This window comes from Anser cygnoides, chromosome Z (genome assembly GCF_040182565.1).
Source record: "Anser cygnoides isolate HZ-2024a breed goose chromosome Z, Taihu_goose_T2T_genome, whole genome shotgun sequence".
Taxonomy (NCBI): domain Eukaryota; kingdom Metazoa; phylum Chordata; class Aves; order Anseriformes; family Anatidae; genus Anser; species Anser cygnoides.
The window spans coordinates 62457788-62484874 of NC_089912.1; the positions used below are offsets into that span (position 1 = coordinate 62457788).

Sequence of the window (27087 nt, forward strand, 5' to 3'; positions counted from 1 at the left end):
ATTTCTTCTTTTGATCTTAGGGCCTTTCAGTTATCTCGATGATGTCCCGTTTAAGATAGGAGACAAATTTAAAACCCCTGCGAAGGTTGGATTACCCATTGGTTTCTGCCTGCCTGATTCTTCTCAGCTTGTCAGAGAAGCACAGGTAAGGACGGTTTGTGCACTTCTGCTCTTTCCTCTGCCACCGCAGGTCTTCAACGTGTGATGCTGTGAACTATATTTTTCTTCAGGTGTTAGTCTTCAGTGTGCTATATTGTTACTTCACAGTCTGCTAGAATGTAGAGGAAGATGATAAATATTGTAAGCCATGCAGAAAGTTTCTACTTACCACCATAAAAAGCCTGATGGCATTTATTTTCATGTATCTACTCCAAAAAAAAGTGTTTTTGTTTAACAGTTAAAGATTTAAAGACTACCCTGACATTGCTAATCTAAAATCGTATTTTTAAGGATGGTAAGAAGTGAAACACCCATGCTATGGCGTACCCTCAAACAGGGTTCTACAAGTATGACCGTATTCTGTGTATTATCATGGTAATGGGGTGAAGAAATAAATTTCTAGTTCTTACTTTCTGTGCGGTACTGAGTGGGAGATCTTCGCTACATGGCTGGAGAAGTTGCTGCTTGGTATGGATTGCTTCCAGGTCTCTGAAGCACATGGCTCTGGCTGTAAACTTTTGGTAGCACAAAATCAATCGCTTTACCATAAATCCAGTCTCCAAATGCAGGTTGTGATACAGGAAATACAATTGAACTATATTTTTCTCATTTGAATCTGCGATTCTCCTTGGGCTGCCCAGTTTGTTGATTTCAGCATCAGCTGTGACAGATTGCTGTGGACAGGTCTGCTTTTTTCTGCCCTGCAACCTATCTGCTGCAGAGCTGAATATCCAAATTTCCTGACATCATGGCTTGTTATTATAACAGTCAAGTGGTTGCCTGACTGACTGTCCCAGTACACACGCTTCCACCTAGTTAAGCTTGAGTTGGAGTGCTGCAGGAGGCTCTAATGTCCTGTGCAGGCCTTGCTGTGTTATGTGTCTGTTTTCCAGCCAAGCTGGGGTTCAAATACAGTACGCCTGGTTGGAGTGCAATGCCTTGAATAATATGATGTGATCGTGTAGGCTATGCCTTGCACGGTACTCTTTGGCTTTTTTACAGCTGTGGTGGGAGCTATTCAAAATGGTAAAAGTACATGGAGGCTATACTGACCAAAGCCATGTACTTGTTATTTCATGGGTATAAACACGTGGTGTTGTGTGTATGCAGCTATGATAGCTCTGCTCAGATGGCAAAATTTGGAACAGATAGTGCCCAGCATTTCTGCCAGTGAGTTGTGTTTCAAAATCACCTCATTGATAAATTGTGTATCCCATCTCTTAGAGACTTAGAGCTAAGGGAAGGGAAAACTACTTCATATAGAGTTGAGATGGGTCTTGAGGTTCTCTTTGGAGCCTGCTGTGGGATGGATAGCACAGTATGAGTCCCACAAAAGCCCAGCAGAGGTGTAGCAAACCTTCCTGGCTTGTTGCTCCTCAGAGGTAGGATGTCGTATTAGCTGTTTGGTTATGTGACATCATCCTGGCAGGCAGGCTGTAATTCTTGTGAGTCACAGGTAGGTTACACCCTGGACTTGGCTTTGTAGGCTGTATTCTCTGAATGTTTTGTCATGGTATGGAGGGCAGTAAGGGCGTTTGGTCCTTGTAAGGTACTAAAGCTTGACATATATTTATTGTGTTCAGAATTTTGTCCTCTCAGTCAAGCCACCACAGTGGCCTGTGCGCTGTTTGTTAGTGAGTAGCTTATGTAAATGTCTTGAGTGCTAACCCAACCCTGAAGGAGCTGATGTCAAATGAGAAAAGCTTGTGGGTCCCAGTCATGCCAGTAACAGTGGCAAAATCTACTACTACAGGAAGTTGTTGTCAGAGTAGCCAGCACATCCCCTTTGCCTGGAGAGCCATTAGCACAGGTATGAGAATGCTTGTACCTCTCCAACCAGTGGGTCTAAAACTAGTGTCAGGTCCCTTAGCAATCTTTTAGGGGGAACTGATAAATACCTTATTGCTTTTTGGATGCAAAAATTACTCCGCTGTAGTCTTGAATCCTAGTTCAGTGGTGCCAGATCTGGGTGTGACTGTCCATCATGCGTGACATCGATGTCACTGACACTTCAGGCTTCCACTGACTGCATCTATTTTCTTGTTGGAAGAGGGGGAGAGAGTTGTGAAAGTGATCTTGTGATTATCAGTAGCTCTAAACAAAACTAAATGTAGGATGGACACAAAATATGAGATTCTGGTCCAGACTATAGCCAGATTTTGCTGCTAGAGGTAAAACGAAGCTGGCGTCTCCTACTTCTGCCTTTCTGCAGGTTACAGGAGATGCTGTGGAAAAAAATTCTTCCATGATGATTCATGTAGTTCTTGCTCTGTGTTACTTGTATTACTCATGCTGTAAGGTAGTAGCTATGATTCTTATAACTTGTCTTTATTTTTTTCCCTCTTTCCCTCTCTATCTCCGGTCAGTATGACTTCTCCCTGGAAAAGAAAACAATCGAGTGGGCTGAAGACGTCAAAAAAATTCAAGCTGCCCAGAAAGAAGCTGAACGCAAAGCAGAAGAAGCAATAGCAAACTCAAAAGCAGCCCCAGAGGACAGCAACAGAATGGGGTTCTCAGAGGGACCTTGCCCTGAGGCCATGCCTCCTCCTATCAACCCCATCCTTGCTAGTCTGCAGCACAATAACATTCTTACGCCCACGCCAGCCGACAGCAGTGCTGTGAAGCAGAAAGTTCTTAGTCCACCTCGCCCCAAAGCAGACTTCAACCCAGCTGATTTTGAATGTGAAGAAGACCCATTTGACAAACTGGAATTAAAAACTATCGATGATAAGGAGGAGTTAAAAAACATTCTGGAAATCCACGTGGGTACTACTGGGCCGGTTGTTGCCCAGCTGTTAGATAGCAGTTTGCCCAAAGGAGGGTCTGAGTCTGTGCTGCAAGATCAGGAGGTTCTGGCATCCATAGAAAGGGCCACGTTGGACTTCAAGCCCCTTCACAAACCCAATGGCTTTATCACTTTGCCGCAGTTGGGAAACTGTGAAAAGATGTCCTTGTCTTCCAAAGTGTCCCTGTCCCCCATCACTTCAGTGAGCAATATCAAATCCCTATCCTTTCCTAAACTCGACTCCGATGAGAGTGATCAAAAATCATCAAAGCTCATGAGCACTTTCCACAGCACTACCTGTCTCCGCAACGGCACTTTCCTCAGCTCTTTGCAGGCCTGTGCTCAGACTAAAGCTAGCGAACTGAACGGACACCATGTGGTTGGTCTGTCTGCTTTAAACGAGGACAGTGGCATGGAGACATCAACGTTATCCTCTTCGACCAGGCTGCCTTCCCTGGCTGTGTCAACTGTTTGTACGGAAGAAGAATCGTCTCAAAGCACAGTGACCACGGTAAACACGCGGTGGATTAAAACTGGGTTTGTGGGGGAGATGTGGAGGTGTGGAGGCAAATGTTGATTCTAAATGTCCCGTGGCTTTGTTTTTTTAGCTTCATTTGATGTGTGGTGTGTAGATAGGACAGATCATGTACAGTAATTCTTTTATGTGGCAAAATCATCAGCCCAACAGGTCTTATGCTGACAGTTGTGAACCTTAGACTGCTACTCCCAGGCTTCTTCACCCTGCTCCCCCACATCTCTTAACTTGCAACCAATTCTGGTGACTTTTTTTCAGCTTCTCAGCTCTTGTTGTTCATAGTTACAGTTAGCTCAAAAGGCATGCAGTTATGTATAAGATTTCTTCCATGATTTCTTACCTGTGAGGGTGGGAGGATTGCTTTTTGGATACCAAAAGCAATTTTGAAGATCATCTCAGACTTACGGATTTTGGTTGCTGTACAGCTCTGAGACAGGAGTTTGAAGCTTCACTGCTTCCAACTTGTAGCAAGTTCTGAGAATACTTTGGGGACTTCACGCCATCTGTTGTGGCTTTGTGAGTAGGAGTCCAGGCTTGAGTAAAATTGGGCACTTTTTTCCAAAGAACCTAAGATCTGGACACCAATACTCATGAATTCTAATGGAAACTGCATAGCCAAATCTTCTAATTGGCTCTAAAATCCAAGATTTGGAAGGCTTCTTCTGTCTGTGCAGGTCGTTCTGTGTTCTTGCTGGTGTACTGTAGGTTTTTGTGACACCATGTGCTCTAAAAACAGTGACGGCCCTTCTCTTCCCACTCTTCTCTCATCTCTTTTCAGGCTTAAGTAAATGCAGTGTTATTTGAGAAATACAATGTTCTGGCAACAAGTGTATCCCTCAGAGCACAGCAGAATAGGTGTTCATCAACTGCTAAACCAAATGCAACCCAGTAAGCTTTGGCAGGAGCAGCGGTGTGCTGAGCAAGTGCTTGCTGCTACACATTACAGGTTTGAGGGGAGGTCGTGTCATTGTATGTGGCTCAGGTGAAACCTTGAAGCATGACATCTCTAGGGATTAACGCGAAAGATCACTCACAACTAGACAGGTGGGCTTTAAGATAGCCAAATTCTCACTCAAGGTGTTTAAATCTCTGCTAGATTAAATCCTATTGAAGACTGAGAGGGGAGGTGTGTTTTCGAGAACGCTGTAAGGGAAGGTACAAAACGTTTTAAAAACTAAAAAAGGAATTAACAAATAGACTTACTAAGAAACATAATAAAGATCATCACTTGAAACTGTGTTTTGGAAGTACCAACCAAGCCAAGAAATAGGTGCGTTGACAGAACTAGTTCTTTCTATTGAAGTTCCAAGGCTTCTGAATATGATTGTTCCCTATTTCCACGATAAGGTTCCAGTGGCTGGAAAAGGACAGCAGTTACAAGAAGTTGAAGTAACAAAAATCCTCAGAGTATGAAAAGGATAGAGAGGCAAGTCAGAGTAACCCATGTGGCCACCAGAAGGACGCAATTCTTCTACTGCAGGATTGCACGAGAAGAGGCCTGGCGATTTTATAAAGCTGCAATACACTTCTGTCCCAGTGTGTTGCACAGTGCTGTTTACACACATTTTTCCCCTCACAAGTTCAGAAATCATAACTTTGGATTTGGAGTTACCACTGGAGCATGTTTTACCAGTGAATTGGATCTAAGGTTTTTTGGATGCAAATAAATTTGTGATTTCTCTGCTGCACTGATTCTGGCCTGGGTGGTTCCCTTTTTCCTCTCGGTGTTTCGTGAAGCTCGCGGGTTTGCTTTTTGCAGCTTTGGCAGAGGAATAAATGACTAGTGAAGACAACCAGTTGAAATTAAACAGAATTGTTTAGAGACCTGAATTTGTATGGTATGTCCTATTTGTGGAAATACCTGGTTATGGGAGGGTGGATGGATGGACCTGGTGGACCATTCCGAATGTACTGCTGCATTAACACGAAGTGCTAAGCACAGCAGCCTGCAGGTGAAGCTCCCAGCTTGTGTACAAAGTCCCTAAAAGCAGGAACAGTGTGCAAGCGTGGGCTGAAAGCACTGCACGCCTTCTCGAAAGGCACTGAAATGCAGGCTTGAGACTTAAGGGAGTACAGCCTCTGAGTGGCCAGCTCTGTCTTGTGCAATTCTTCTGGGTGATTCCCTCCTCCACTGGAAGTCCTTTGATCATGAGCACAGGTTATCAGGCTCACGTAGATTGAGGAGCTGCTTTTCCATGACTTGAATCCCTGGTGTCAGAAACAGTTTGGGTTCTTCTCGCTGTTGCATTAATAACAGAACATCATTCATTCGGGGAATTTGATAGCCAGCTGATTTTAGACCCGCTATTTCACTGTATCCCATATTCTAGTGCTTTATGCTCTGCCAAAAGAGTCTGGAGAAGGGTGTAATTTGAGGAGCTTTCAACCTCTGTTACCACCAGGAGGACAGGTTCTTAGGTAAACCAGTCCATCAGGCTGCATGTGATTTCTCAGGTTTTGTGTCCTAGAAGAAAAATTGAGTGGCAATGTAGAAAAAACCCCTCACCTCCCCCAGTCCTTCCTGGGGCCCAGAGAAGGACTTTCTGAAAGAAGTGGGAAAGCTTTCAAGCAATTGATGCTGGCTGAAACAGTATTAAGAAATCCTGAGGGTTTTGGTGAAAAGTGATTTCTTGCAGCTTCTTCTAACTCTATTTAAGTTTTCCTCTATTTTAAATGGATTAATTGAAATGTGCAGACCTTGGGCAAAGTGAAATAGAGCTGTTGGTTGGTTGTGCCCCTTGGCAGACCACTTCTGCAGAAGTGGAGCGGGTGTACAGCCCTGACACAGGTGGGTTCCCTTGCCAGGCTGTATTGGAGACTGAACAGGCAGGACAGGGGAGGCCTCTCTGAACTAGGCGTGCTACTGAAAGTGGGTAACTTCTGTGCTGTCTGGCTGGAGCTTCCCAAAGTGGGGGCTGCTCCCCATTGCTTATTTTTCTCCTGCCAGCTATTTTTTTAATAATTTAACAGTCCTAGTTTGATATGAGTGATGGGAAGCAGCCCTTTGAGGTGGCTACTTTAAGCCTTTGAGGTGGCTACTTTAAGATTCCTCTTGAAGTAAGAGCAGTTGGCTCCTTTTCAACCCAGCAAAAAATTTACTAAGGGAAAGCACAAAGTTTTACAAAGACAGGTGTTGTTATCCCTGTGCTGGGGATGGGTCAATGTTGGATGCTGGTGGAAAACCACGTGTGTTTAGCCAGTGTGCTGTTTTGTTTATATACAGCATGTGAAATGCAATGCTTTGAGAGCAGAACAAACAATCCTTATGATGACTATCTTAAAACTACACACAGCTGCATAACTTCTGCATCTCACGGATTACTGATCAGGCCACAGGTCTCTCCAGCACAGTAGACACAGTCCCCGATGTCTTCCCTGAAACCTTTTCCCCCAAATGTAGCAAACTCTGCTTGTGTGCAACGTTCATCACCTTATTCCTGTGCTGTCCAACAGGTACACCCAGACAACAAGGAAACAGAAATGCATATGGTAAGTTCCCACATTCCCGTGTGCTTGTACTGCGTGGCGTTTGTAAAAAGCTGCTGGGGTGTTTGCAGAGGTAACATTCCTCTGAGTACAGAAAATCTTAGGGGATGAGTGAACTGCAGGGTGAGGGAAGCAATCCCTTGCTTCCTCCAAGGTCGTGTTTTCCCATGTCATAAGGACCTTTACTGTTGGAAAGGTTGGGTGTGAGAAGGTTTCAGTCCTGCCAGTAAGAGGGAGTATATGGCAAAAAATCTGTGTAATCAAATGTTTTGTTGAGGGTAAAAAGGGTGTGGTGGGCGTCAGACTGCATGAAGTGCTTGGTTTCATCCTAGCAGTGAGCAGCTTCCCCAGCACAGCCTTGGAAGTCTCCAGTTACCTAATTTTGCAGGGTGTCCTAGTTCTGCAGTAGCCAGAAATGGGGACACAGATGCAAAAGACGACCGCCACCTAAGCCTCTGGGTTTTCCCTTGTAGGTAATGCACCAAAATTTCCCAGCGTCTCAAGTGCCCAACAACACCAGCTGCGCAAAGCGGTCGGGTGGCCCTGCTCCTGACGTACAGCAGGCCCTCTCTGCCGGCGAGAGGCAGTGCATAGAGACCGTCGTCAACATGGGGTACTCGCCTGAGAACGTCCTGAAAGCCATGAAGAAGAAGGGAGAGAACATAGACCAGGTAAGAGCTTTTGCTGGAAGAGAGAAACCTCTGAGTGGGCGCTGATTCTGCTGAGGAAACAGCCTTGGCTTTGCAAAATGGAGGAGGAGGGCACTTTATTCTGACAGTGGGTTGCAGAACTGCCCCAGAAGTTTTCACCTGGCAGAAAAGGCTCCCCAAACCAAAGAGCATCTGCACAAGTTTCTGTTAAGCTGCTTGAGGCAGCACAGTCTTCTTAGGAGCCACAAAACAATCCTTGGGAAGCTTGGCACGGATCCACGCCTTTAGTGCTGCGTGACCAAAAAGCAAAGCACCTTCCCTGTTCTGAGCACAAGGGGTTACTCTGCTGATGCCTCTCCCTGCAGAGAGATGGGCCCCTGCGGGCTTACTACAGCCATGAAAGGCTCGCGAGGCACCAGTGACCGACTTTTTGCGTGCTCTGACTGTGGTGCTTCCTGCCATGTGTTGTTTCAAATGCTCGCTAAAACCAGGTCACAGAGCATAAAGCGTGCTGGGGTGAAGCGTGGCTCTGGGTCTTGGATCAGCTTCAAACAAAGTGACGTTTTGAAGCCAGAGGAGCGTGGCCAGGCTTTCTGTGCTGGCCCCACGCTCCCTGTGCGCTGTGCAGAGCGTTGCCTCGGCAGGAGGAGCGCCCTGGTAGCTCCTGTGGTGTGTAGGATTTGGCTGCTGGTAGAGCTGCTCTGCTTGCCCCCTGCCTATAAATCAAGAGCATTGAAGCTGTGTGAGGAGCTGTAGTGCCAAACAGAAGGAATGTCCCTTCGGAGGGCAGGTTCAAGTCCTGCAGTATTTGCATGCTTCTTTCTATCTCGTTCCTAGCACTACCTTTCTCCTACCTGTCAGAGTTTCACCCCTACCTCTCAAAGCTGAGGAGTAAGAAATGTGGCACCAGTTTCTGGGCACGTGAGCTGGGATCTGCAGCTTGCTCAGCAGTATGCTGAGGTGATCTTAAGAAGCTGACCGCTTTCAGATTGCATTACCTCTTCTGGCTGAGAGGAAAGTAAAAGCTGATGTAGCTTGATTGCTGGACCTACGGTACCCCTTTGACTGAAAAACACTGTTAATCTTAAATTTCTGCCTCCTCAGTGATTCAGAACGGAAGGGTAGAGAAGGAAGGCTGCTTGACTGTAGTGAAAAATGAAGCTGATGGGAGAGCACGAAGACAGAAGGACTTGTTTGCTTTTTTTTTTTTGATTAAGCTCTTGCACAAAGAGGGTCTCAAGATTGAGCAGGAAGAGCTTTGTCTCGGTTCCTCGTGAAGCCTGGGATGGAGTTGTGCTCAGTTCCTCTGCACATACAGAGGTGTGCGGCTGTGTGCTGTGAATGCAGCTCTGCAAACTTCTTTATTTCGTTCCCTGCAGGTTTTGGATTACCTGTTTGCACATGGACAGCTTTGTGAGAAGGGCTTTGATCCACTTCTTGTTGAAGCAGCTTTGGAAATGCATCAGTGTTCAGAGGAGAAGGTAAGGGTGCCGTGTGCTCTGCAATAGTGAGAATGCACCACGAAGGGGAATTCCAGCAGCAGTTCCTCTATGAAGTGGTTGGTGTAATTCTAGCTCCACGGTAATGCTGCCTTGTTGTCAAAACTGGCTGCCAAAGAACATCCTTGTGGTGATAAAGGGAATGTGTTAAAACAGATGTCTGCATTTGCTTTATTACCCTTATTCGCATGCAGTTTTATGGGAACAAGCTTATGTTTCAAAGACCCTGCTTAGTTTGATGGCAACGTTCCAACTACAGTGCCTTCTTTTGGGCAAGGTGCTCGGTACACAGAGAGTTAACTTCAGAAGCAACAAATTATCATCAAAACCCTTCCAGCTTGCCCTGGCTGTAAATTTTCTCCACTGTGCAAAAAATGCATCTGCCTGGCAAATTCGGTTAGGGCTCTGTCTGGAAAAAAAATCTGGTACATACAGCTTTTGTGGGCCTGGTTTATGGTGTGGCTGCTTTGCCAGCACCAAAGGTACAGAGGCAGGAGCAGAGGACAGCAGAAGTGCTCTTTAGTGTATGCCAGCCTGTTGTGTGCTGAGTTATAATGGGAAATCTTTGGAGGTGCCGTCCACCCACCCTCCCCCCGACATACACATACAGCTAGTGGTGAGCTTGCAAACAGAGGAACAACACCGTGAAGATAAGGGAAGTGACAGTGTTTTGGAAACAACACTTGCTAGTGGCTTAACCCCCAAATTGGAAATGACTGATCTCCTGGTTGTCTGTTCTAACCTGTTTTTCCCCTCTGGAGTGGAGGCACTGTAAGCAGCAGAGGGTTCGTAAATGTTTGAGTTGATTTACTAGTTGTCACTGTTTTTTCAGAGCTCTGGAAGGATTTATGTGATGTTGGTAGCACAGCACGCGGTGCTGTGGTGGATTTACCCTGCTGGGCAGCTGAACGCCACCACAACAGCACTCACACTCCCCCTCCTCAAAAGAAGAGGGGGAGAAGAAAGTATCCTTCCCCTTTCCCAGCTTTTATTGCTGCATGACATCACGTGCTATAGGATATCCCTTTGGTTTGGATCAGCTATGTAATGTTCCCTCCCCACCTCTTGCCCACCCCCATCCTACTGGCTTTGGGGGCCTTGGAGGGAGTCCTGGTGCTGTGCCAGCACTGCTCAGCAGCAGACGCAACACTGGTGTGATACCATCGCTGTTCTTGCAGAGCAGAGCACTGTGTGGGTCACTGCGGGGAACGTTAACTCTATCCCAGCCAGACCCAGTACAAATGTCCAGTAGGGTTTTTTGTCATACCCCTGTTTTGCCCTGGATCTGAAGAGTCATTTGATAGTGAGGGCTATTGTACTGTTCCCAAAGTCAAAGTAACTTGAAAAAACTTCCGAGGCGGCTGAATGTGGGAGCAAAGTGATATTAATCAGCCTTTCTGGGAGTCTGAATGGGGCCAGACTGATTAATTTCTACTGAGAGAGATACTACCACAGACTAAGCTTCGGTGCGTTCACTGAAGAGGGTTTGGGAGATGCAGGGCTGCAAATGCTGGGAACTGAAAGTGAGGTCCAAGGGCTGCTGCATGCAGAGCCCTGATGACTCTTGGTGGAGTGGATTTGCTTCAAACCGAGCGTGTGTGGGCTGTGCACGGGAGTGGGATTGTACCCGTGGGGTGCCCGGTCTCTGAAGACTGTCTCTGTGCTAAACCCCAGCTCTGAGTAAGACTGAGCACCGATTTTTCTTTTCTCTTGCAAATAATCGTCTGTCTCTTTCAGATCACAGAACTTCTCCAACTAATGAGTCAGTTTAAGGAAATGGGCTTTGAACTAAAAGACATTAAGGAGGTCTTATTATTACATAACAATGACCAACACAATGCTTTGGAAGATCTAATGGCCCGTGCAGGAGCCAGCTGAAAACACATTCCTGGGATCTCGGCGTGCCACGGAGCAGGACTAGCCCCGCCACCTTTGCATCCAATGTGACTTGCTCTCGGCAGGAAGGAGTCCGGCTTTTCACACACATGGGAGAGTGACTGAGCAAGCCTACCTGCGTGCATCACTCCAGCATTTCTCTTTCCACTGGGAGCCAACTTTCTTTCTTAAATTAAATTTTTTAAGTGTCCTTTCCTAAGTTTCCTTTTTTCCAGCTTGGCCACGGAGAGTTTAAACTGCCCAGCCGCTACTGGAATTGTACATAGGCAGAGACTGGTGTGGTTGCCCCCACTGTTGCACTGGAGTTGGACAGAAGAATACGAAGTTGGTTCTGAAACATAGGATGCTTTGGTTCTTTGAAGCTGCTTTCATGGTGTCTGCTTGTACTGAATTATTTGACTGTGTCACAGTCCAGATTAACTGGTTAAATTTGACCTTTAGTGCAATGGAATTTTATTTCTTGGTTGAAAGTAAGCCTATAACTTAGTAAAAACACTGGTTCAGAAACTGTCGCTATGCATAAAGAGAAGCTGTTCCTCTTGTGTTCTTTTAACCCATGCATCCAACACTTCTGCCAGACACGAGCGTCCAATGCTGAGCGGTGTGTAAGTTTGCTTGGAGCAGGTAAGCTGTGAACTCGACCTGGACCTGCAACTTCTGTTGGTTCTTGAACCCGAAGGCACAGAGCTGGGGCTCAGTATTCGTAATCCCCCAGGCTTATAGGATATTTAAGAAAATGTTCTGCTAGGAAATCAACTATCTTTTGTTTTAAATAATACTCAGTGTGATGCAGGAGGTTTCTTTCAAGCACCTTCTTTAAAACAAATATACTCACTGCATTAGTTCCATTTTCCACACTGCTGTAGAATTACATAATAACATCTAGTACTAGAAATCAGGTTTTGGGTTGTTTTTGATAGTACCAAGTATTACGTTGTACATTGTTCAAGTTCTAAATACATAAAATATCATCAGTCTTGAGGAATCTTTAAAGTAATTTGCTAAATATTTTGATTCTGCAGAAGAACAACTAATAAAACCCTCAAATGTAACTCCCAGTGTCATGGTTCCCATCTCTCATGCTCTTTGGCTTCAGCAGATGAAGAACTTGCTGGATCCTGCAAGCCCAGGTGCTGCCCACTCCTGTGGGCATGCACGAACATGGTCTGCGTTGGGCAGAGCTACCCGAGGTCTCCAGGCAGGTGGCTGCAGTGCTGGAAGGTGTTGCTTTTTTTGCTGTGTTTTTTTTTTATTATTACAAAAAAACCAAGCCTAGGGATCCAAACTCATGTTAGAGCATGGAGCTGGGAGCATCGGACTTTGGGAGGGGAAAACAGCTCGGCTCCTTGCCTTGGGTCAGATTTTCAGTAGGAGGTTTTGTAGTTCATCAGGACCCTGAAGGAGATGGCATCAGTCTCCGTTACGCTATTAACTTCGTACAGCCAAAGCATCACCTCTGGGGCCGCTGTTAACTCCGGGAATTCTGTGAGGAGGACGACAATGTTAATTACATACCTTTATTTAAAACAAAATGATGTTGAGGAGAGATGCACCTGTAAGTGTCGAAGAGATCTGGAGAAGAATGATGAGCGGGACCAGGGCAGACTTCTTTGTGTTGTATCCTGTAGCACCGAGCTTCACCAGCTTCTAGTGCTGGGGCTGAGAAAAACTTGTCCAAGGACATTCACCAGCGGATGGTCAGCAATTAATATCAAGTTTGGGCTGCCTCTGGGGGCTCAGGTTAATCAGGTGCCCAGCTTTCCTTCCCCGGTGAGAAATGTGACAGTTTGAAACAAGGAAATGGAGTTCTGATCAGTCAGAAAAGCTGGAAAACTACAATAAACCTGCTTTACTGTTACTGCTGTGCGCGTTTAGTTGTGTTGCTTGTCTCTGGTTTCTCAGAGTTAATACCCAAACACGTTCCTGTCCGGTACTCGGCAGTCCTGAACAGGCAAGGAGTCTTGCCGGCGAAAAAGCAAAACTACTTAGACCAAACCTCTGAATAAAATCATCTCTTTGGTTAATGTGTGTTAATTTTTGTTTGGGGATGAGGCTGGGGTTCTCCTCTCCTTCTGGGTGGTGAGAAGACAAATGTTCCTGGTCAGTCCTGAGACCTTTGCTTTCCCTTAGGTTCTCAAATCAGCAGCCTGACGTAGGTACCTGGTAGGTGGCACTCAGCTGCCTTAGCTTTGTCAGAGGCTGTTCTGCCTCTGTGCTGGCTGCTGCTCAATGCTGAGATCTGGGTGTCAGGATGAGGGGTGTAGAGGCAAAGCCCAAACTGCTGCCTGCTGGGCTCTGCCAGGCCCTGTGTGCACCTGGGAGCTGGAGGGCGAGCTGCTGAAATGTGGAACAACAGGCCAGGGGCATCTTGTGCAGATTCCCAACCCTAGCTGATCTTTTACAATCAAACATTTAGTTGTTTTCATCACATTTATTTTAGAAGAGATTTCACCACAGTTCTGTAGTAAATTGAATTTTATTTTAAATAACGTAAACTATTCAAATAAAACATCAAGCTTCTGCCATGAACGTTAATAGTCTTTGTTGCACTTGCATACAAAAATGAATCCACTTTACTTCTGTATTTATTTGATTGTACAGGGCCAGTTCCTCAAAAATCTTCTGAAAAGACTGCTGTAACAACAACACAAAATTCACATACATTCTTCACGTTGAAAAGAAAACCATTTGTTTCAGGCATCAGTGCAAACACCTGGGAGGGGATGACACTTTCAAACACTGTTAGCACACCTTCACACAGGAGTTAAAGCAGCGTGCAGGTAATAACCCTAAAAGTGGAGAGAAAAATGCTACCCCTTTCAATAACAGCGCTGGTTGTTTCTGTTGCATGCTGCGAGCCCAGTTTTGGTATCTCCTGGGCATGCAGCAGTTCAACGCTGTCAGTAGCCTGTTACTGCTAAGGGTGGGTGAATTTTCACAGCCGGAGCTGCTTTTATTTTAGCAGAGCCTCACGTGCAGCAGGGGATACACTGTTCTGAGAACAGATCGACGATAGAATCTTGTATCAAACAAGGTACAACTTCATGGGTTACCTGGACGGCTCCAGTTTATAAAAGACTTCTTGTTTCAAATTGATGGTTTTTGGTGTTTCTAGCCATTCTGTGAGGGAGCAAGTAGTTCCTGCTCTGGGGACTTGCACTGGGGCTCAGATGTGCCAGGCTTGCTCATGTTTTTTAGGGCAGACCAACAGGAACTGCACGGGTGGCTTCAGTTTGTTAGCTGGGTTAACTCAGATTTCCTCTGCTGATGGAAATTCTTGGTCATTCGTCTGTCTTGTTACAGCTCCTCTGAAAGCACTGAGGTTAGGACATGGCACTCTGGTGGTGTGTGAACGGTTCTCCCGTCGTGCCAGTTTAGGGATGACTGGCTTGGGTAAGAGATGGGGAAAGACTGAAGGTCCTTTTGCTGAGCTCCTCTTTAAATAAGTCCTCTACTGGGTTAAAGTACAATCGCTCCCCCCTCCCAAATGTCAAAGTACACGGAGGGAAAGTTTTCCCTCTCTTTCCACCCAGCTAGCGCTGCGCTGCTGGCAGGACCTCTCACTTTCTCGTGACCTGTGCACACATCCTGCAGTCCCACCTTTTCCTCAGCTCCAAGCTAATTTGTGAAAGTGCTCAGCAGCTCTGTGATTGCCTCACTTCTGTGCGCTCACTGAGCAAGGGCTTTGGGAACTACTGCAAGTGCTCACATCCAGTTTTGCTTTCAGAAGGTATGAGGACTAATCAGCTGCCATGTGTTCTCCTCACCTTATGCACGGGAAAGCTATCCCTGTCTCCAGGAGATGAGGCACTGAGGCTGAAGAGCGTTGCTCCTGAATGCCTCATTTCTCTAACCAAGGAAGGCTTCTTAAAATGGGACTGGGAGGCCTTGCTTCAGCTGTGACTTGCTGGTCGCCTGGAGCCGGGACACAGGAACCATCTTGAGGTCCCTAAACTCAGAGGCTGGTTGCATGTCAGGATCAAGAGGGACTAAATACCCCCCCTCAAAGATCAGGGCCCTGATGTAGGACTTTCTTCCTCAGTTACAACCGTCACGCCTTCCCTTGCACTCCTGTTCCCCAGGGCTATGCTGTGTGACGTTCCTTGCATCAAATACACAACCCAGAGAGCTGTGTAACTGCGACCACTGCGCTGCTGCTGCCAAACCTGGCTCCTGGGGGTAGCTGTAGAAGCAGGCGGTGAAATTCGCAGCTGGTCAGACAGCAGCGTTCCCTTACCCTTAGCATTTACAGCTATTGAGCTACTACGGCCATTACTGAGGAACCACTGAGATGGCTGAATATGCTGTGGCAGACCAAATTTTGGAGTGGGAGCACTTGCAGAGTGTTGTTTTAGCCGAGTGTGTTTCATGGTCGCTTGTGGCATCAGCAAGTGGCCTTATTCTGTGGTGCATGCAGCAGCAGAGATTTTTGCAGGGTTCCAGCTCATTGTTCTGTAGTTCTTGACTCAAATACCAGCTTGGTGTAACGGCACTGTCAGCTTCTTAAATCCCACTGCCTATAACTGCACTCTTCTGATGTGACGAATCAGTTGTCAACCCAGACCACGAGCACGCTGCAGCTGAGCGGAGCTCAGACATGGCTTGTAGAAGGCGAGCTTTTGTCTTCTTTCTCTAGGCACCAGCGAAAGCAATGTGCTTATTAACACGCTAAATGAACCTGTGGTACAAAGTCCCTTGTACATAAGCCTCCTACTCAACCACTCGTTACTTGTGACTTCAGTGATCTCTTTCAGCAGGTCTGGAGTGTTAGTCCCAGTCCCACGCAAAGAACAAATGCTCCAGTAGCCTTCCTTCTGAAAGCCCAGAACTTCGTATCCTGCCTTGATTTTAATTTACTTTTGGTCTAGTTACTTTAGTGTACTTAAGCTGTTTCTTCACTTCTGTTTGCAAACACTTTTCTGGATAGCTTTTGAACATTTCTGTTCAGACCTGAGTCTGACTTCAAAGTGTTGTGTTTTTTATTTTTTCCCCTTCATTTTCTTAGCAGCACAGAAGTGCCTCTAACATGTGAGAAGCTGCTGTGAATACTGTGGACAGGACTGCCTGCCGCTTGGTGAGATATTTAAGCACTGCTGAGTTGTTATTCTTAAGAATGTGGCTTACTGGTATTAAGAAAATACAAATCTCATGTTGCCAAGTAATCATCTGTTATTTACTCAGAATTCTCTCCATCGTTAGCTAAAATATGCACTCATCACAAACCATCAAACCAAAAGCTAGCCCCTTCCCACCCACGCTCTGCAGCACCAAGTGTGGTGAAACACTAGCTGGCTGTTTCCAAAACTGTTCTTGTGCATGTTTAAGCACAGCAGGTCTAAACTGGTGGAGGTGTTTGCAGGGATGTGTCAGCGCTAGGAGAGGCTAAATAGAGCTGAAGCTGGGCTCGCATGGTTTGGATACATTTCGACTTCAGTACCAGGATTTCATCTAGCTTGGTGACGAAATTCTGAAAATCCTGTGAAGGAAGGCAAAAGGAAAGTTTAGGGAACAACAGGAACAGCAGGTTGGAGACGTTCAGCATATTTTATATACTGCAGCGGTACAAAAAAAAAACATGTTTTCCAAGCTACCGTACATTTAATCAGTGTTTCCTTCTTGAAGCCCTGACCCTTACAGGCAGCAAAGCTCAATACCGCTAAATACTGAGGTTAAGTTAGTCCTCTCCTTTTTTTTTTTTTCCTTCTGTTGGTAAAATTACAGCTACTATACTGGTTTCAGAAAATAAAAATGTAGAAGGTTCCTGCTGTCACCTTTCTACACAGGTTAGCTTTTTAAGGGTTAGATATAGAGACTGGTGATCTGATGTACAGTTTTACAACGTACTGAGCTGTGTTCCAGACACTTCTTGTGTTGCATTTAACAGTCATGAAGATAAATGGTGAGCTGGGCACCTCACTGATCGACATAATAGCCCATTTTATGGAGAAATGAGAGGGAAGGGATTATTTCACATCAGCTCACAGGGCTTGTCCAACTGCTGCCTGGCTACAGGTCTGCCAGATTGCACAGGAGAAACAGCAGTGGTGTGTAGCCCAGGCCAAGTGGAACCTCACCTTCCATCGCGACCTGCCACACCGTTGGATAAAATGTGATCCAAAATTCTGATTAAAATGAAATGGATGCAGTTATTTTTAAGTAGGTCTTGTGTTAATAATTGCTCTGTCTCCAGCTGAGAGCAGAACTCGGTGCATTTATTCCCAGGTCAGTATCTAAGAAGTTGGGAGGTGTCAGTATCCTTGGGGCTAGGGGCTGCAGCTGCTACCACACTAAAATTAATCATTCACAGGTTCATTTGGCAGAACTCCAGCTATCTCGTGCATTGTATCTTTGTCCTGCATGGACATCAGCACTAATGAAGGCTAGCCCAGCTGCCCTAGCCTATGTTTCTTAAGCACTTTAAACACTGTGTGGCTCAGTGTGTGGCTGGTCTTGGCAGGAATCTCTCCCGCAGCCACAGTTTCATGGCTGGAGAAGTTGCAGCCATCTGAAAGTGGAAGGAGAGAAACTGATATGGGAAGTCCAAGCTAACTGCATTGCCTAAAGAAAGGTCATGCTGTGAAATATACCCAGTAGCGTTAAGTTATTCACCCACTGCTGGGAGGCCTGGCATGATTGTCAGAATTCTGCTGGCCAGAAAATGATTGCTTGCTACAAGGGGCAAATAGTGGAAGGGTATGACCAACAATTAGCAAGAAAAAATCTCAGATACAATAAAATAAGAATTTAAAAAAAAAAAAAAGGTTGCTTCTTATCATAGCATTCTCTGCCACAAAACTAATGCATCTTATGACTCTTATACTGCTTTGTGAACTTGTGCGTTATCTGGCAATACAGCGCGTGCAGCTGGGAATCACAGCAGATAAACCACGGGGTGGCTCCAGTCTGAATTCCCTGAGGCAAGAGTCCCAGTAGCTGTACTGCAAATCTGAACTGTGACAGCAATTAAGGCGGTTGTGATAATGTAATGCGGTAATGTAATTTGGCTTTATTGATAAGATGAGGGAACAGGGAAGGCAGGAGGTGCTCACTGAGATGAGCTGGGTGAGAGATAAGACTTGTCACACAGCTGTGACGCGCATCTATTAGGATGCAGGAGAAACTGAGAACTGGCTGGTGGTGAGGCCATGCAGGTGCCAGGCTTGAGGTCCAGCCTCTACTAGTGTGATCCAAGACACAGACAAGCCAAGGAACACTTGAGTGACAGAAATCAAGAGCCTGTGAGGGGCACAAGTCACAGCAGTTAGAGCACCAGAGGGAGTGGGGCCAGGCACAGCTGCAGGATGATAAGCAAGGGACTCCCAGGAGGAAGAGGCCTTGTGGCATGACACCACCAGCTGTGCCATCCCAGCGTCATGCTTCACAGGTGTGCTGTCTTCTCCTGTATTGACTTACTTGGTCCAGCCTGTAAGGAGAAAAACTCCACCTGGCGAGGTGCCCGGGTGGGTATGGTCTGGCACCAACACCCCAAGCTAAGGCAAAGCTGTCTTATCAGAGACGAGCAGTTCAGAGCTGAGCCATCAGCCTCCTTCTCCCCCAGGAACCAGGCACTGTGGAGGCTGGCAAAGACACGTCAGGTACTGGAAGTAAGCGGCCTCTGCTAGGACTCAGGAAGGCACCAGGGAATGAGTGGAGGAACTGACCAGGCATGTCACTTCACTAATTCAAGTTAATGATCTCTAAAATCAATTTATGCAAGTTCAACTGGCAATGAAATCTTCGTCTAAACCACTTACTGTTGCCGACATCTGATTTATCAAGCACTCTTCCTTGAAGCACAAGGATGCCATTTCATCCAGCTGCTGCCGATGGGCCCGAATCATAGCCTGTCTGGTTAAGATAAAATATATCCTTGGTTACACAGCCTGCTGCGCTACCTTTAATTGCTATCAAGCTCCAATTAGCTTTTAAGAAGGAGGAAAACCCAGAGTAAGCCTTGCTTAAAACCCAGAGTAAGCCTGTGGTCCTTGGCGTTCAGGAAGTAAGTGAGGTGATTCTCCCCTTTACTCTGCTCTCCAAGTACTAAGATGAGGGGAAATGGCCTCAAGTTGCACCGGGGGGGTGGGGGGGGTGGGGGCGGGCAGGGTTAGGCTGGAGATGAGAAGAAAATTCTTTACTGAAAGGGTTGGGTGGCATTGGAATAGGCTGCCCAGGGACATGGTTGAGTCACCACCCCTGGAGGTCTTGAAGAAACGTGCACGTTCAGAACTTGGATTACTGGCGAACGTTAATACAAGCTTAAAGGTTGGACTAGATGACCTTAGATGTCTTTCCCAACCTCAGCGATCCTTTGATTCTCATGAGACCCCACCTGAGGCACTGTGTTCAGCTCTGGGGCTCCCAGGATAAGGACACGGAGCTGTTAGAGCAAAACTAAAGATGGCCCTGAGGATGCTCAGAGGGCTGGAGCACCTCTGCTGTGGGGACAGGCTGAGGGGCTGGGGGTGTTCAGCCTGGAGGAGAGAAGGCTCCGGGGTAATCTTAAAGCAGCCTAAAGGGGGCTGCAGGAGAGCTGGGAGGGACCCTGTGTCAGGGGGTGCAGTGACAGGACAAGGGGGAATGGCTTGAAACTAAGAGAGGGGAGATTTAGATTCGATTAGGAGGAAATTCTTCCCTCAGAGGGTGGCGAGGCCCTGGCCCAGGCTGCCCAGAGCAGCTGTGGCTGCCCCATCCCTGGCAGTGCCCAAGGCCAGGCTGGATGGGGCTTTGGGCAGCCTGGGCTGGTGGGAGGGGTCCCTGCCCATGGCAGGGGGTGGAAGGAGATGGTCTTTAAGGTCCCTTCCAACCCAAACCATCCTGGGATTCTATGAAGTGCACACCAGTGTTCCCTGAAGAGCAGTGGACTGCACTGGTTCTGGGAAGGCCTTGCTGACTGAGGAGTGCATCTTGGTGCTGCTTTTTACCACAGAGAAATGGAGCAGCAAAAGATGTCTGGTAAGACCATGAGGTTGTAAGTCATTTTGGTGAAAAAGAGGCACAGTGGGAAGGTAGTGCTCCTGTTCCTCTCTGTAAGTTTCTCTGGCCAACATTGTATTTTCTGACATGTGAATGCAGTCCAGTCCTCAGGAGCTGACAGAGGCAGCTCTACATCCAGATCTTCAGTGCCTGACTAGCTGCCCTAGCTGTTCTTCTTTCTGCAGGGATGCAACAGCTATCACCTGCTTTTTGATGAGAGGGTCTGATATATTTTAGGTACTTTACAGCTTACAGGAACCAATTAGTTACTGAGAATTTCAGCTTATGATATAATATTCATTCCTGTAACATCATCTTAGGAAACTCTAATAGAATAATTGGCTTCCTGTGAGATTTTAAAATATCACTAAATAACAGGCAATCATATATTTATACAAGATGATGAGTATATATCACCATTTATCTTATTAAATAATTATTTCATAGATTGAATTCCCATCAGTTTTTAAAGCGCATATGGGCATGACACACAAATAAGGGCAGATCTACCAAGTATGATTAGATTTTCTAAGCTTCATGACAAACTTTAGCGAAGAGCAAGACTTACTGTGCCTTTTCTAGGGCCTCCTTCTGCCATTTTCCCACCTCAGATACACCACTCAGAGAGCTGACGTTGGAGGGACTGTTTGCATTCGCTAATGGCTTAGTATCTTTGGTTGCAGATCCTGAATCTGCAACAAAAGCCTCTTGTGTAAAAATAGTCTGCATCAATTTGCTCTTAAGCAACCCCATTTCCTCACTGCTGAACGATGACTTGGCTGGCTCTTCAGAACGACTGAGGTCCTCGTTTCTCAGTCCTGACTTCGGCTGCAGCAGGCTGCTTTCCTGAGAGGGGGGCTGGACTGCATAATCCGTATTTCCCACAGTGAGTAAACATGATGCACCCGAAAAAAAGCTCTTTTCAGGTATCTCAGCATTTGTTTCCCAAGGCTCAACGTTCAGTCCTTGATTTGAGTTAGATTTCCCTGAATTAATGGTATTCCCTTTAACATCAGCGTCAGACTGTCTGCCGTCTGAGTACTCCTTGCACTTTTTGTTACTGAGAAACAAAGCACCCTCTCTCTCTCCCCTGGATTCCGTGCATTCAGCTGTGGATGCTTCTGCCAGGTTATTTCCATCGAGGGAGCTGGGAACGACTCCTGGATTTGACGAACCTGAGCCCAGAAGGCAGCAGCACGGTTTCACATCACAGCACCTGGGAGAGAGCCACCTGTCCCCTGCCTGTGGGCAGCGCTGCAGGGCGCAGTGTCTTCCACCACGACGCGCTTGCTCGCCCAGCTCCAGCATGCTGTCTGTCAGAGCTCTGCTTCTGGTGCACTGCCAGGCCTCCTCCTCAAACCTCTTCTGGGACCTGTGTATGCTCCTGCCCAACATCTGCTTCACACGGGGGGACTTTTCTTGGTTAGAAGAAACGTTCTCTGCATCCGTTGTTTCCTCATAGTCAAGAAGGGGTATCGGGACAGGGGCCACAAGCTCAGGTGTGAATTCTGAGGAACAACTGGAAGATCCACAACAGTTAACATCATTTTTTCTAGCTTTCCATTTAATGTCTCCTGCAAGGGCAGCCTGTCCATCCAGAGTAGATTCTTCCTTCTCCTCATGCTGGAGAAGAATCTCTTTGCACTCTGGTGTTCCCGATTTCAATAGAGGAGAAGAATATGAGTTTGAAGTATCCTTTTCTGGAGTCAAGGTGACTTCACTGGAGTAAACTGGACACCTGTGTTTGGATTTGTACTGTTTGTCATCAGCCAGGAAATCTTGGCTATTTTTCCAGTTACAAGCAGGATCTTCTTGTAAGCAGCAAGGTTTTTCCGCAGTGTTGCTTGAGGAGGACTCCATAGCTAAGTCATAGCTCCAGTCTGACGGCGTTTTGCTGCAGCCTCCATTTTTAATGGATTCCTCCATCTTTGGGCTGCCCTCGCTACAATCCCAGCTGTCATCTAGTTCGTGTTCTTGTGAGTGTAATGCATATTTAAAAAATAAATCCTGTCGCTTTTGGCCTTTTTGCTCTTCCTCAGTTCCTTGTTCTCTTTGATGAAGGAAAAATGAGTGTTTACTGCATTTGTTGGTGTTTCTTCTCTTCACATTCTTTTGACTGCAGACAGGTGAGAAAGAATCTTCACTAAAATCACTGTCATCAAGATCTTCCAGCTGCATCCCCTCTTTGCTCTGTGCTTCTGTGGGTGTAAGGCTCAGCTCCTGCTTCACTTCAATCTCCTGGGGCTTATACTGTGTTAAAAACCTCTCGAGAGGCTGGTAGTTCAGTTTGTGCTGTAGAATAGGTGGCTGCTGAAATTGCTGGTGATAAAGGCGTAAATGCTCCTCCCTTTCCTTCTGAAATGGAGACAGATTTGTCCAGCTTTCAACGCACTGTTTAGCAAAGGTGTTTCCCCATTCCTGTCTGCTGTCGGAAGGCAGATTTCCATCTCCAAAGGAAAAATCATCTCTAGAAACAAGCTGTTTCTGCACAGGTTGCACTGTCTGGACTTTTAGGCACTGGACAGGTGGTCTGTCTTGCATGTACTTATCTCTTTGGCCACTCTCTTTTGTTTCTGCCGCGGCAGCGTTTTTGATGACAAAATCCTTCGCAGTGGCGTTCTTCTCAGAGTAGGGGGACAGATCATCGGTTTTCTTCTTCAAGGGATGTCCTATCCGTAAGAATCCCTTAATTGGACTAGTGTGGTGGAACCATAGTGAGCTGGGACTTCCTTTGTAGGCATGTCCTTTGTTGACTCCCCTGGGGGTAGAGGTAAAAGGGACACTGGGTGGCTGGAGTGCTGGAGAACACGCCTTTGCTTTTGTAGCACTCGAAGGGTGCTGGAGACCTAGCTTCACTTTCTTTGGAGAGCTCTTTTCTCCAGGTGGCAAGGAGGGAGAGTTTTGGACACGTTTTGGAGATACGTTTCCAGCTGTTCGACGTCTGTTTGTGACAGGGGTAGAACACTTAATCCCTTTCTTCAGCTCTTTCACCCTGTAAATGAGATTGGCATAGATGTCATGCTTTCAGATAAATAACAGGTCTTCAGAACAGACTAATACAAACTAAACACTGAATTCAATGTCATGATTTCTCTTTTAATTATCCGTGATCCAGGCAGGCATCAGAACACCTCTGTCAAAATGCCTGAACTTCTGGAAAGGCCTGTGGCAGTACTTTGAAGTGCTTCCTCGAACAGCGCGTAACAGGTCAAAGGAGTGAAGACAGCCTCTTTCAGTGGAAGTGGGTTTCATTTCCATGCTTTATAATGCTGCATGGTGCAGCACTACCTCAAGACAAACCAGTACTCTCCACAGCACATCATATAGTCCCACAAGACACAAACTAGAGCTTTTGGAAGTGGTCGCAGTGGAGCTAATTAGCTCACGTGACACGTATACAGCGCTACGCTGTGTCTGGATCAGACTCATCAGTGCAACTGTAAAGGGCTGCTTAACTGGCATCACCCTGTCCCCTCAATTGTTTCCTTTATTCCTCTTCTCCTTAAGCATCTCTTGTCCTCTTAACCCCAGCACTGCACAGCCTGCAATCTATGTCCTCCTGTGTAGGAGGGAGGGCGAAGGACTTGAGCGTGTTTGAGGCAGAACTACAATACAAAACAAACAAAGTGTTTGAGTGATGAGGTTAGCAATGCTGCAGTTAAAGGGAGCACAGTGATATTTTCACCACTAAAAGCTGTTATCAGAAAGGATTTACAGACCCAGAGAATTTCAGGACCCAGTGTAAGAGTGGAACAGGTAAGGATTTTATTGCTTTGTGAAAATTGCATTTCCTACTTAAGTCAACATTTCCAATACAACCACAAACATTAAACCATACTTTTTTGGCAAGATTGAGATTCATCACCTACCTGTCAGCATATCGTAAAGTGTTCAGGGTATGCTCTGTAGCTATGTGGCTAGGTGATACATTGGCTATCATACATGTCTTGGAATTGCCAATGAAAGAATCCTTTAGTACCTAGGATTAGAAGGAAAAATAAGTTTAAGATTCCTAGCAATTCATATATTTTCTTAAACACATGCTTGCTCTTATGTTACACAAAATATGAAGGGGGTTGGAATTAGGTCATCATCAAGGTCCCTTCCAACCCAAACCATTCTATGATTCTATGTAAGTGATTTACTTTACCTCAGAACTTATGAAAAGTTGGGCTAAGCTATCTTGCATTTCCTGTAAATTAACGATGGGTACAGAGACAGTTTTACAACCCAGGTAGGTGATGCATGGTAACTGCCTCTTTTTTTTTTTAAAGTGTATTTCTCTTGTCTCAATTCATCTTGCCATTCTTTGTTTACAATTTAAAAACACTATGAGTGTTAATCAGTGCTCTGAACAAGACAGGTGTCACAAGGGTGCCCATATGCTTTATTCCTCAAAACATATGTTACAACTGCAGCGAAGAAACGTTGATCAAAACTCCTGTGACTGTTACTGCACAGAAGATGCAAGACTGGTTATGGAGTGGGTGGAAATGGATGGAACTCTGAAAGAGTCTGTTTCTGGAGTTATACACAACATGAATATCCGATTATGACTAGTCCATAGGGTTCTTCATATAAAAATTCACACAGGACAATGAAGACTCAATCCCAGAATTTGGGAGCTAGGGCACTTTTGCTAGATTTCTGTTTGTTTTTTTGCTTGTTTTTAACTACCATGCTAGTTCCCAGGACTGACTGGGTGAGCTGGCAGTTGGCCTCAACCCTGTGATTATCTTTAACATTATTTTTTGGAAGAGCTATGCATTGTTCTCTTTTTTTTTCTTTTTTTTTTTTTTTCCCCCAAGTATTTAAAAGCAGTTACTGAATCATGAGTTTTTTTTAATTTACATTTTGTCCTCACCAGTGGAGTATCTACTACTGTTGCCTTTCTGCCCCTTTTACCTGAGTTAATTTGCTTTGCCGGAAAGGTGTATGCGCGTGCTCCTGATCCAAGGCCCGAATGCATTCCTTTAGCTATAAAAGAAAAGAAAAAAAGGGAAAAATATTTCAGTGACACACTGACAGTAACACTGAACTGAATTGCATCAAATCTTACCTATGAATTTACTATTTCCCTCATGCACTTTAATTCCTACGGTGTCCCTCACAAGTGGAATTTGTTGTTGCCACAGCAATGAATGGCCAGCTTCAGCTAGTTCAGGCATTGGCAGCAGTTTAGCTGCGTTCAGAGAGCAAAACTGCAGCACAGAGCATCCCTAAACCAGCCTGCAGGTTCAGTGGGCTATATAAAAAATGTCTAAAAGTCTGTGTAAATACACGAATGTTCAGCACACACAGAGCTCCACGCTACTGTGGGCCTACTGCTGCCCTCACCATAACTAACTCGTTTTTAGTCAGATTGGGTGTACACCAGACTAGGCTGCAGCTTGCATGGCAGGTGTACACTGGATTCATAGACCTGTAACATCCTAGGAACACAGCTTTCTGAGCTTTATCTCTCATAAATTCCTTTCTTCTAAAAGAAATTCTCTCCCTTCTGAAAAGTAACAAAGCACTGCTGTTCGGACAACAGCAGTGCAAATTTCTTATGCCACTGACAATATCGAATATTTCATACCAGAGCTTTTTCATATGAGCTAAACAAAGGCATATTCCTCCCCATACTGATTCTAATCTGCAGTCTAGATGTTCCACCCGTGTACACTGCGAGTGCGGGTACACTGCGCTCTGTCAGAAGGCAGATGATCTCTTTCCTCCTCACACCGGTGCAAAGCCCCACACCCCACCAGCAGGAAGAACATGAACCAGCACCAGTTAGCTGTGGGCGGAGATGGGTTCAAGCCCAGTTTAAGGCCGTGCTCAGAAGGCAGTACAGATGCAGCCTGTCTATATAAACACTTCAACGTGGCCTTTGAGAGGCTAATAATTAAGAAATATACACAGAACTTCAATTAAAACTAGCAGAACATGTGCAGCTAGCTACACCCATGCCTGTCACAAAACACATCAGATGTTCTTGTTAGCAGTCATCAACAGAGGTAGCTGGTATTCCCGAAGAAATATCTCATTTTATTACCAGCCTTGGAAAAAGATGTCATTTTCAAACAGAGGTTTACGCTTTTTTTACCCTGTTTCCACTGGAATAAGCAGAGTAACATCACACTGCATATCAAACCTAGATGCTCTCTAATACCAGCAGAAGTGGACTGTATAGCCACAAGACAAGTCATTTACAAGATTTATCATGGGAAAAATAAGGAGATGACAATATTGTCATGGTGATACTGATACTACCATGAAGCAGCCTTCCTACATTTAAAGGAACAACACCCACTTGAAATTACATCTATTTCTTTCTTTTACAAATTTTATTAAAAATCACACCTCTAGCAAGATCAAACTATTCTAATGTTTAATCCTGCTTCTCATAATTGCAGTATCTGAGTATCTTCTACCTGAAATCACCACAAATATTTAAACTAGTAGCAAAATACAAACTTTATGTATTTTAAGGCTAGAAGAGAACACTACGATCATGAAAGACAGAGCTAGGTTTCACAGGCTGCAGATTTACCCAATGATGCCTTTTGTAGTTAATGCAGTCACTACTTCTAGATTGCCTAGGTACTTACTCTGCAAAAGTGTACACACTGATTTTAAAGTTCCTTTTAAAACAGTCTCACAAACCCACATTAAACCTCAGTCCTCAGGAATAATTTTTGTTCAGGTCCTGATTCCCCACAACTGTTACTCATCAGCAAAAAAAAAAGCACGAAGTATGCAAACACATTCACTTTACAAGCTATCTCCCAGTTTGAGTGCTAACAATATTCCACAGCAGGATGGTCTTTGTGCAAGAAAAGCTTTCCTCCATCCTCAAAACAGAGCGAGCCACCTATTTACTGCGTGCTAAGAGCGTCTACAAGGTATGGTTGTGTACAGCAACTTCTGCACTGCTGACTCATACTCACTGATTGCAAATCACCTTCATCTCACTTAAGAAGCCCTCAGTCATCAGTGAGCTTTGTTCTTTTGAATTAAAGGAGCTGCAAAGTCTTATGCACAATTTATACTTAGAGGTGCTTCTGTGGTATATTAAATAGCATTTTTCTGCTCCTTGTCCCTCTTAACATAACTGTG

General features: G+C 45.6%; 2 protein-coding genes across 9 annotated transcripts in view; one reads left to right on the plus strand and one right to left on the minus strand.

The window, feature by feature from the left end:
* Positions 1-13034, plus strand: part of UBAP1 (ubiquitin associated protein 1) — a 33202-nt gene extending 20168 nt beyond the window's left edge. For 5 of the 6 annotated variants that reach the window (XM_066988888.1, XM_066988889.1, XM_048048532.2 and 2 more), the window contains 6 exons: positions 21-145; positions 2526-3455; positions 6933-6968; positions 7439-7636; positions 8995-9096; positions 10852-13034. In XM_066988888.1, the coding sequence (XP_066844989.1) occupies positions 21-145; positions 2526-3455; positions 6933-6968; positions 7439-7636; positions 8995-9096; positions 10852-10992 (1532 nt within the window). In that variant the 3' untranslated portion in view covers positions 10993-13034. The remainder of the gene's footprint in view (positions 1-20; positions 146-2525; positions 3456-6932; positions 6969-7438; positions 7637-8994; positions 9097-10851) is intronic. The other variant, XM_066988891.1, reaches the window with a different exon arrangement.
* Positions 13035-13467: 433 nt separating this feature from the next.
* Positions 13468-27087, minus strand: part of KIF24 (kinesin family member 24) — a 34776-nt gene continuing 21156 nt past the window's right edge. For all 3 annotated transcript variants that reach the window (XM_066988885.1, XM_048048530.2, XM_013195540.3), the window contains 5 exons: positions 24889-24960; positions 23853-23962; positions 20552-22975; positions 18765-18858; positions 13468-16486 (listed from right to left, as the gene is read on the minus strand). In XM_066988885.1, the coding sequence (XP_066844986.1) occupies positions 16346-16486; positions 18765-18858; positions 20552-22975; positions 23853-23962; positions 24889-24960 (2841 nt within the window). In that variant the 3' untranslated portion in view covers positions 13468-16345. The remainder of the gene's footprint in view (positions 16487-18764; positions 18859-20551; positions 22976-23852; positions 23963-24888; positions 24961-27087) is intronic.